The 11,229-nt window shown below is 45.3% G+C and overlaps 1 protein-coding gene across 1 annotated transcript; it reads left to right on the top strand.

Annotated features, from left to right (window-relative positions):
* The first annotated feature begins 1,159 nt into the window (after nt 1-1,159).
* LOC135543046 (cysteine/serine-rich nuclear protein 3-like) lies at nt 1,160-10,130 on the top strand. Its single transcript, XM_064970149.1, has 5 exons — nt 1,160-1,327; nt 2,071-2,330; nt 5,721-6,017; nt 6,240-7,139; nt 7,426-10,130. The coding sequence occupies exons 1-5, from the start codon at nt 1,171-1,173 to the stop codon at nt 7,603-7,605; spliced, it is 1,794 nt and encodes a 597-aa protein (XP_064826221.1). The 5' UTR covers nt 1,160-1,170; the 3' UTR covers nt 7,606-10,130.
* Nucleotides 10,131-11,229: the final 1,099 nt, after the last annotated feature.

Below are 11,229 nucleotides of genomic sequence, written 5' to 3' on the forward strand. Positions count from 1 at the left end.
TCGAGGGGCACGCAGTGTTACACACATCCATACTACTTTCCCATATTCAGTTTCTAGACTTCCTAAGAAAACATAAAAAGAGCTGTCTGACTCTCAGAGCATACCGTTTCTGGATCTGGAGCTAGACTCACTCGCATATCGCTCTTTTCCCACCCTGCGGAGGGTGTTCAAGTTCCGGCTCTGCACAGCCAAATTTTGGCTGGGCTACGCCCACTGGGGATGATGGCTTCTGTAATGGAAGTCATTCCCCTGGGGCTAGTGTTGATGCGGCCCTTCCAGAGTGCTGGCCACTCACCTGGACGCATCTCGCAGACTTACCCGGTCGCTTTGGGTGTCCCCAGTCAGGCCTTCAGGCCCTGGCCCAGTGGTGGGACCCTCTGCTATTGTTAGGGGGCTCCCATGGACTGAGTTATATCTGGCAGACGCATCCCCCCCAAGGGGTGTACGATGGCAACTCAATTCGAGGGGGATGGATACTGGTGCGGAGTGCACCGTATCAATTACCCAGAGCTCCTAACGGTATATCGGTGCTCAGGCACTTCCCCTTGCTTTTGTCGGGCTGGCTTGTGTTGGTCAGAACCAACAATATGTCAGTGGTGGTGTGCATCAACAGATTGGGAGAGACTCTCTCTTCCTCCTAACCTTGGCTCGGTCCCTATTTCTGGGGAGCAGTGTGCACATGCTCTCGCTTTGGGCCACTGTTCCCTGAAGGAGGGAAATTAGGTACAACACCTGTTTGGCCCCACGCCGCACGTTCCTGGGCTCGGTGAGGAGCGGTATTAAATTGAAGAAATAAATCCAAGCCTCACGCTTATCACCTGTAGAAGGCGGGGCTTCCAGCGAGGCGTGGCCTTATCAGGCATGATTGTAGACCCTTCAGTCGGAAGAGTGCGACTCCCCATAGTATGTTCTACCTCGTTTCCCTCCAGAGAACAGTAGTTATAGTCATAATGTTAAGTTTACTTTTATGCACTCGATATACATACACTCATCACATATACCTATTGAGAAAGATCAATGCCCACTATGCCATGAACTGAGCAACCATGTGCAGTAGCATAGGTTTGCTCATCGACCATGTACAGACTTGTGCAATAAGAGTAATAACATTTCTTGCAACATTCTTTCTTTCTCTCAGGGGCAGACGTTGGGTGGTAGACCTACGGCAGGATGAGTGGGATCCTGAAGAGGAAGTTTGAGGAGGTGGAGGTGGACAGCCCCTCCCCCTGCCTCTCTCTCCGGGGTTCCGATGACGAGGTCTCTGCCGGCAGCGACAGCGGGAACAGCAGCGATAGCGTCAACCCAGGCACTTCCACCCCCGTCGCCCGTGAGTTGCTTACCCAGCATGCATGTACTTGATTGCTTAACTAACACAGCCAGCTTTGCCAACTTCGGACAACACTGTCAACAATTTGACACAAAGTGAATGAAATAGCGCCTTACATTGTGCTGGTGAGTAGCCATCCATCTTTTCAGTGGAATAAAACTCCCAGTTAATAGAACCACTTCCTCACCTACTGCTTTTCAACTCAGATGGGATTCCCTCAAGCACCACCAGCATAGATAGCCTCAGTGGGATTAGAATGATAGAGAGAAACAGGAAGTAACTCTTGGGAGTAGTGTGATTTCATCTCTCTCTAGGAGTCATAGCTGGTGAGCTCCCCTAGCTCCTGCTCCCTGTGGGTTTTTAGATGACAGGGAAGATGTGAGGGATGCTAAAACTCAAGGGGTCCATAGGGATATCAATAGCAGCAATACTCACTTAAGGGCTCACAAGTGGCACAGTGGTCTAAGGCACTGCATCTCAGTGCAAGAGGAGTCACTATGGTCCCTGGTTCGACCCCAGGTTGTATCACATCTGGCCATGATTGGGAGTCCCATAAGGCGGCGCATAATTGGCCCAGCGTCGTCCAGGTTTGGCCGGGGGTAGGCCATCATTTTAAATAAAAATGTGTTCTTAACTGACTTGTCTAATTAAATAAATGTACAATTTTAAAAAATGATATAGTGATACTTTGTCTCTAAATGCCCCTTTCTCTCCATCCCTCCTTCTATCCCTCCCTCTAACAGCCTCCTCTATCTTGAGGTGTGAGAAGCGTCTGCGGGTACGCAATGTGCACTTTGAGAGCGTGACGGTGTACTACTTCAGCCGGTGCCAGGGCTTCACTAGTGTGCCCACGCAGGGTGGCAGCACCCTGGGCATGTCCACACGCCACAGCTGGGTGCAGCGCTACACCCTGGGGGAGTTCGCCGTGGAGCAGGAGAGAAGCCACCGAGACATGCTGCGAGACCACCTCAAAGAGGAGAAACTCAACTCCATCAAACTCAAGGTAGTGTCATAACTCTCCTGTGACGATCTGAAGGATCAGGTTACAGGGGGGTCCACTCTACAGCGTGCTCTCTCTCGTAGAAGGGGTGAGCGGGAAGACGACTGTTTTATGGTCGGTCATAACATACATGCTCTCTCCTTCATGCTCTGTAGTGTTCGAGATTAGAATATAAACTGTGGAACACAGAGAGACACTCGAACATCAAAAGTTTGAATAATTTAACAATGTTTCTATTTTTGAGAATGTGGGAATGGTCTGTGGACACTTAAGGGACAGTCATGTCAAGTGGTTCATTTGGTGATCTAATGAAGGACAGGAAACACACATAACTGTATATCTTACAGTGTACATTTCCCAGCTGTCAGGTTTACATCTAAATATTGTGAAACATATGTGATTAAACGTTAAACTATTTGTGAAAAGATGTAATGTTCTAAATGAGAAAATATGGGTTTTCATATAAAGTTAACCGAATCAGTGGTCATGCCCACATGAGAGTAGACATTATGTCGGCATCGTGGACTCGCGCCTTTTTCCACAGAGTATAAAGCCCACTTCCTACAAAATTTACATCAAGTCAGAGAACGCTGGGAGTCCCCATGTTGGAATGGCTAGAATTCTATAGATCATTAGACCATACAGCTGTAGTTTTGGCTAAAAGGCTGGAAATGGTTCATCTCCGAGACTATCAATCACTACAGAATAAGACAAAATCTTAGACATATAATTACTAGTCTCGTACGAGAATACCGACAATCGCCGAAACATCTATTCTAAGAACATGGTACGCCTGACTTATGGATTACAACAGACACTATCCAGAGCCGCGGAGAAAGCTGCAACCACGAAGGACATTGTGACTTCTGGGGAAGTTAACCAGAAACTCTCTGATGAACTGACTCCAGCAGACGGACAGGCGATTCCAATAGAAGACAACAACGACATATTATATATATATGTATATCATATTACATAGGGCGTAAATCTAGACATTGATATTATTTTGAATGAGCGGCCGTTCATGTGCAAAGGATTAGCATTTCAATGAATAGATTTATCAACAGTGTGTAGTGAATCCATTTCCTCTTTCCCGCTTTTTCTCCGTCCGTCCGCTAAGGACTTTTTCTTTGTATCAGGTAGTAACCCACATATCTACGGTTTGTTTTATGTCATTCGGTGTGGTTAGTTAGTAAATAAATAAGCCCGTTTTTATATTGACACTCTAAAATTGACACTCTATAAACAACATTTTTCATGGTGCCCCGACTTCCTAGTTTAAAGTTTCGTGATTAGTTTAATTGCGTAATTCAATTACACATAGAGAATTGCTTTGATTATATACAGTCTTCACATTTAATGATAGTCCAGACACGAAAGTAGCCAACTCCAATGAAATTGCAATAAAATGCAAATTAAAATGCAAATTAATTACTTAAAAATCATACAATGTGATTTTCTGGATTTTTGTTTTAGATTCCGTCTCTCACAGTTGAAGTGTATCTATGATAAAAATTACAGACCTCTACATGCTTTGTAAGTAGAAAAACCTGCAAAATCGGCAATGTATCAAATACTTGTTCTCCCCACTGAATTGATATATATTATTATTATTATTTATTTTTTCAGGATTTTGGAAATTCTCCCATGACCCCCATTTTCATATCAGGCGACCCGTCCCCCCACCCCTATGCGGTCGCAACCCCTAGTTTGGGAACCACTAGTCTAACGGAAGGCAGCCGAGTCTGTCTAACTGAAGGCAGAAGAGTCTGTCTAACTGAAGGCAGCCGAGTCTGTCTAACTGAAGGCAGCCGAGTCTGTCTAACTGAAGGCAGCCGAGTCTGTCTAACTGAAGGCAGCCGAGTCTGTCTAACTGAAGGCAGCCGAGTCTGACTAACTGAAGGCAGCCGAGTCTGTCTAACTGAAGGCAGCCGAGTCTGTCTAACTGAAGGCAGCCGAGTCTGTCTAACTGAAGGCAGCCGAGTCTGTCTAACTGAAGGCAGCCGAGTCTGTCTAACTGAAGGCAGCCGAGTCTGTCTAACTGAAGGCAGCCGAGTCTGTCTAACTGAAGGCAGAAGAGTCTGTCTAACTGAAGGCAGCCGAGTCTGTCTAACTGAAGGCAGCCGAGTCTGACTAACTGAAGGCAGCCGAGTCTGTCTAACGGAAAGCAGCCAAGTCTGTCTAACTGAAGGTTTGGACTATGCCTTTGTGTTAAAGTATCCAGCCAGTGCAGTGGCAAATTCAGTGTATTAATAATAGATTGCATAAGGCACACACAGTGGCACTTTTCCAAGTGCCTAAAGTGCATTACATTGTACACCAATGTGTAGCATGGCAACTATTTTTGTGCTAGAAATCAGCTAACATAGCAGAGAGATGAGGAAGGAATGTTTGCCCATTTGTAAGCCGGGGATAACCAGGAAAGCAGGATAGCATTAGGACTAGGTTATGAGTTCAAGGCTAATGACAAATTACATTAAAAGCCTGAGTGGCACAGTCCTTTCTAGTCAAAATGACCTTTACATTCCTTATAATGTATTTATTCAGTGTATTCACTCGCACTTTCAGCTGCTTTATCGCAGAGATTCTAATCCAACACAAGGGGATGCGCTAACACAAGCAGTCAGCCTTCCTCACACCTCGCTGTGACCTCGGACAGAGTGTTGGGAGTATCAACTTTCTTTGAACAACCTGTGTAAACCATTTGTGTTGAATTGATTTACATCACCACCTAAGGTATTATAATCAGGAGATGAGCATTTATTTCACAGGTAGGATACACATATAATCACCTACAGCAGTCTATATGGCATGACTTTACAAGAGTCCAGATACATTATACACTTAGTATACAAAACAGTAAGAACACCATGACACAGACTGACCGTGTAAATCCAGGCGAAAGCTGTGATCCCTCATTGATGTCACTTGTTATATCCACTTCGATCAGTGTAGATGAAGGGGAGGAAAAAGGTTAAACAAATGTTTTTAAGCTTTGAGAATTTAGACATGGATCGTGTGTGTGTGTGCCATTCAGAGCTTGAATGGGCAAGACAACAGATTTAAGTGCCTTTGAACAGGGTATTGTAGTAGGCGCCAGGCAGTTTGTGTCAAGAACTGCAACACTGCTGGGTTTTCTATATTCAACAGGTTCCTGTGTGTATCAACAATGGTCCACCACCTAAAGGACATGCAGCCAACTTGACAAAACTGTGGGAAGCATTGGAGTCATCATGGGCCAGCATCCCCGTGGAACGCTTTTGACACCTTGTAGAGTCCATGCCCTGACAAATTGAGGCTGGTCGGAGGGCAAAAGGGGGTGCAACTCAATATTAGGAAGGTGTTCGGTTTACTCCGTGTGCATCACCATCTACTCGTGTTTTTTTCTTCCAGCTGACCAATAATGGCACTGTGGAGTCGGACGAGGCCGAGTCACTGACCTTGGACGACATCTCAGAGGACGACATCGACCTGGACAACACGGAGGTGGACGAGTACTTCTTCCTGCAGCCGATGACCACCAGGCGGCGCCGCGCTCTCCTCCGGGCGTCTGGGGTGCGACGCATTGACGTGGAGGAGAAGCACGAGCTGCGGGCCATCCGGGTGTCCCGGGAGGAGTGCGGCTGTGACTGCAGGGGGCTGTGCAACCCCGCGACCTGCGCTTGCAGCCTGGCCGGCATCAAGTGCCAGGTAAATGGAGCTGTGGTGAGGGTCTCCTGAATTACCTCTGTCAGTATGTTTGCATGTTAAATGATGGCTGGCTTGCTGGCCCGCTACTGGATAGCTGGCTGTTTGCCTGGCTGTTTGACCATCTGCTATGCTTATGCATCTGTCTGTGTGTTCGTTATTCATTGGAAACGGAACCGTCCAGTATTGGAGGCTAACTGAGGCGTTGGTTGTCTGTCTGTACAGGTAGATCGCATGTCATTCCCGTGCGGCTGCAGCAAGGAGGGCTGCAGTAACAGCACAGGCCGTGTCGAGTTCAACCCCATCCGTGTTCGCACCCACTTCCTGCACACCATCATGAAGCTGGAGCTGGAAAAGAGCCACGAGCAACAACAACTACAGGTCACCATTGGTTACCACGGAGAACTACCAGTCAGCGTCCCTATCCAGCCTGCTCTGCAGTACCCCCTGATGTCTGACAACATCCCAGTCCCGCAGGCTCCCATCATGCACCTGCCGAGTGCCAGCGACGTGGAGCAGCATCTAGAAGAGGAAGTGGACGAAGATGAGGAAGATGATGAGGAGGAGGATGATGACGATGGTAGTAGTTTATGTAGTGGCCTCTCGGACTGCAGCACCGACAGCCTGCACACTAGTGACTCTGAGGAGGAGGAAGATGACTGTGAGTCTATGGAGGAGGGGGTGAGTGGACCCGCAGTCTCTCACACAGAGGTGGTCCCTCTCTCCTCTGTGTTGGGTTACAGTGATGGCACACAGACCAACACCAACCGCGCTAACCCCAACTCATACTACCACAACCCTTCATCAGGCTACTACCAGATGGACAACTCAGCCAAGCTGAACCCCACACCAAAATCCCCTTGTGAAGCTCCCTCACTCCGCCTCTCACTCCTCAACAGGGAGGGGGCCACCGATGGCCCCACGGTCGTGTCACAGGAGCAGCCTAAAACCACCTCCGAGCCGCACACAGACCACCTCAGCCAGATAGAGGGACTGTATATGCATTTCCCCCACACTGACAAAGCACCAGCAGCCAACGCCTGTTCCTCAGCCCTGCAGCAGAGCAACACTCCCCACAGTGGGGAGACTAGTACACTACACCATGAGCAGCCCTATCAGACACAGGTTAGTGTTTTTCACCATGAATCTTGTTCTAGAGGCAACTCTGCAGAGTGGTCACTAGCTGGCACAGCCACAAAATCATCAAATCAGATTTAAACCTAACCTTAACCCTAAACGTAACCACACTGCTAACCCTAATGCCTAACTCTAACCTTAAGACCAAAAGCACATTTTTGAATTTTTACAATATAGCCAATTTTGACTCAGTAGCTGGCCTATCTAAGGGGAAATCGCTCAGTTCTGCCTCCAGGACAAGACTCACGACAATAATTGTCAATCAGCCTTCCAGACAGACATGAACGGTAATGATATTACACTTTCACTGAAGAATAGCACACGGTCTGAGGTATCTGTGGGGACGAAGGAGCAGCAAAGCCAAGGGTCTTTCAACGGGCTCGCTGAGGCGTCCTCTCTCCTGCCTGAGAATGAAAGGGATCCACCCATTCTAGAGACTAACACTAGTCACTAGCAGTGTCAGGTAGACTTGTGGCGAGTTCAATGAAACTGGTTAGTGTGATAAGTCAAATAAGCATTCCTTTGCAGCAAATTTGCACATTCGGATTAATGTGCTGACCAACTTAATTAAAGGGATACTTCAGGATGTTGGCAATGATCGCCTTCTCCAGATCCAGATGAACTTGTGGATACCATTTTTATGTCTCTGCGTGTAGTTTAACTAGCGTTAGCGCAATTGCTAACTAGAGTTAGCGCAATGACTGGAAGTCTATGGAAGCCAGATGTTAGCTGTGACCATAGACTACCAGTCATTGCACTAACACTAGTGAGCATTGGCTTGCAAACCTACCTCTAACTTCCTTCGTACTGGGATGAAGGATGCAGAGACATAAAAATGGTATCCTTGAGTTCATCGGACTGGGACTGGGGAAGTAGATAATGGGCTTCATTGCCAAAATCCTGAAGTATCCCTTTACTAGTGAAACTACATGATGTCAGTATCAATTCATTTTCTGCACAGGAATAATGCTGTTATTGACCTATCCTAGAAACCGAGTCGCCAGTTTGATTGAATAGAACCTGAAGGACAATGTTTGTTGTTTTTAACTCCTGATGAATGTACCTTTTTAAAGTGAACGATTAGGTTTCAACGGCAAGTTGTGGGGTTGTTCCTCAGAAGGATCTTTGCACATTATTGCGCACACAGTTTCCATGTCCTGGTTCTGAATGTCTAACCTCTAATGGACAATGACTATGAAATAGTTAGAATTAAACAAAATGATTCCTTGTCGAATGGGAAAATGAGAAGATAATCACATTTTAGTTAAACGAATGAACAAAGATAGACGGTAGTGCTCGGACGATATCAGCAACGCGATACTTGTTAGTCGCGTGGCAATGAAACAAAACATGATGGCGGCTTTAACTTCTTTAGGAAAACAGCTATGTTGAAAATAAACATTGCTCACAGTATTTCTATATAGCAGGTTTTTAAAAGACCGAAGAGTTTTTTTCTGCTTCATGTTTAAATTTTTGCCATGGAAAAAAGTATTGCAGTACTGATATCGTCACAGCCTTGGTAGATTTGATTTGAGCTTTTATATGGAGTCAACTGGAAAATGTATATAGCTGCAGTTAACTTATGACTATACTAAGTTTATGTATATTTAATGTGCGTTTTGATAATGAGAGCATGCTGTTGTTAGTACTGATGACAAATCAACACGATCTTGAGGTACTACTATTATTAAGCGTTGGTCTCTTGCTGACTTGTGTTGTCTCATAGATGTTGAATACTTTTGCATGTATTTTGTTGAAAGGAAAAACACCCTGTTTAAAAATGAACATTTTGTTAAATATATATATGCAGTGAGAATGTCAAAAGGAAACAAATTTGTTTCAATTTGTAAGTCGCTCTGGATAAGAGCGTCTGCCAGATGACTTAAATGTAATGTAAATGTACTTTACATTAGATTGGACAGTTAGATTGGACAATCCTCCAAGATACTGTAGTTAGAGCCACAGACTTATAACCATCTCTAGTCTTACCACTACATTTAGGTCCATTTTCAATTGGACCATGAAACTTGGAAAATGTACGTCGTTTGAAATCGTTTTATACATCTTGCTTTAATTTCATGAGACAAGCTATATTTTCAGTGCTGCTATTTTGATTTGTTATCGAGCTTTATTGTCAGAGGACACTGCAGGTGTATAACAGTGCAGGGAGAACCTTGCGAGCTCTTTCCCAAAAATGCGTAATAATGGTTGTAATGCAGATAAATAAAAACAGGTGAAATGTGACAGAAGGATAGAGTTATATAACATTGTTATATACAGGTCAGTACAGTACCAGTACTGTTATTACAGTGTGCAGGGGGTACTGGAGGGATTGAGGAAGGAATGGACCTACTCCATCACGACATGTTCTTTTTCTCCACTTGCTTTTCTCTATGTATCCAGTCTCTTCATCTAGCCCCTTTATGGTTCTCCTCGCTCTCTCTCTCACTCTCTCACGCTCTCTTGCCCTCATGACCTCTCTCTCCTCTCGCCCATCCTGTGACATCATATCACATCAGCCAATGAGGGTGCCAAAGCATTCATGTTCAGGTGATCTATAGTGAAGTAAGCTACCAGTCTGTACCCATCTCTGCTATTCTGCTGTAGATATGATTTGGTAGTCTATATTGTGGTCAATGTGAAAATGGGTATTTATTGTGGTTTATTCCCGCAGCAGTCTGTTGTGTCATGAAGGCCTTGAAGTGCACAGAGCTCATGTTGTTTTTGGCTTTGTCCCAAATGGCACCTTATTCCCTTTATAGTGCACTTCTTTTTAACAAGGAAGTAGTACCCTTATAGGGTATTTGGGACACAGACTTCCTGTTCGGGTTTAGTTTTGTTCCAGAATGTCTCTTTGTTTATCAAGACTGCCTAGAACTGGGGGCCAAAAATAGATTTTCTCTGTTTGTCTCTTCTTTTTTACACCACCATTTGTTCCTTTTTTCACAAACATCAGACTTTGAGAATAAATAACCAATGGAATAATTGTGTCCCTTGTCAATCATTTTGGTTACGGGTTATTATGACCTTGGCATTTTGCCAAGATGAATCATACATATCAGTAATGTATTGTTGTAATTATTAAAGGAAGACAAAATGTACATCCTAAACTTAAATATGGCTGTTTCAGATTATATATATATATATAGTCTTTGTCAACACCCATTTTCCAGTTCCGAATGTAGCCTCTGAAATCCCCAGAGAAAACCAGTGCCATGTTGACTGTCTCGCCCAACAGAGTCGGAGTGAGATGGATTCTCCGGAATGTGTCTGTTTCCCAGGGTAACACATAGCTAAGACTGCTGTTTTGCGCTCAAGACCTCTACATTACGTAATGAATTTGAGGAGTACTTTCATTAATGTCTAAGCAACTGATTTTTCCAGGTATTCAGATGCCTTGACTCCACATTTTGTTAGGTTACAGCCTTATTCTAAAATTGATTAAACTGTTTTCCTCATCAACCTACACACAATACCCCATAATGACAAAGAAAAAGCAGTTTTTTAGGCTCCCTCTGGGCCACTCGAGGACATTCAGAGAGTTGTCCCGAAGCCACTCCTGCGTTGTCTTGGCTGTGTGCTTAGGGTTGTTGTTCTTTTGGAAGGTGAACCTTTGCCCCCAGTCTGAGGTCCTGAGCGCTCTGGAGCAAGTTTTCATCGAGGATCTCTCTGTGCTCCGTTCATCTTTGCCTCGATCCTGACTAGTCTCCCAGTCCCTGCCACTGAAAAACACCCACACAGCTTGATGCTGCCACCACCATACTTCAGGTGTTGCAGGGATGGTTCTGGAAGGTTCTAGAGCTCTGTCAGTGACCATCAGGTTCTTGGTCAACTCCCTGACAAAGGCCCTTCTCCAAGATTGCTCAGTTTGGCCGGGCGGCCAGCTCTAAGAAGAATCTTGGTGGTTCCACACTTCTTCCATTTATGAATGATGAAGGCCATTTTGTTGTTGGAGACCTTCAATGCTGCAGAAATGGTTTGGTACCCTTCCTCAGATCTGTGCCTCAACATAATCCTGTCTCGGAGCTCTACTGAGAATTCCTTCGACCTCATGGCTTGTTTTTACTCTGACGTGCAC

This window comes from Oncorhynchus masou, chromosome 7, assembly GCF_036934945.1.
Source record: "Oncorhynchus masou masou isolate Uvic2021 chromosome 7, UVic_Omas_1.1, whole genome shotgun sequence".
Classification (NCBI taxonomy): domain Eukaryota; kingdom Metazoa; phylum Chordata; class Actinopteri; order Salmoniformes; family Salmonidae; genus Oncorhynchus; species Oncorhynchus masou.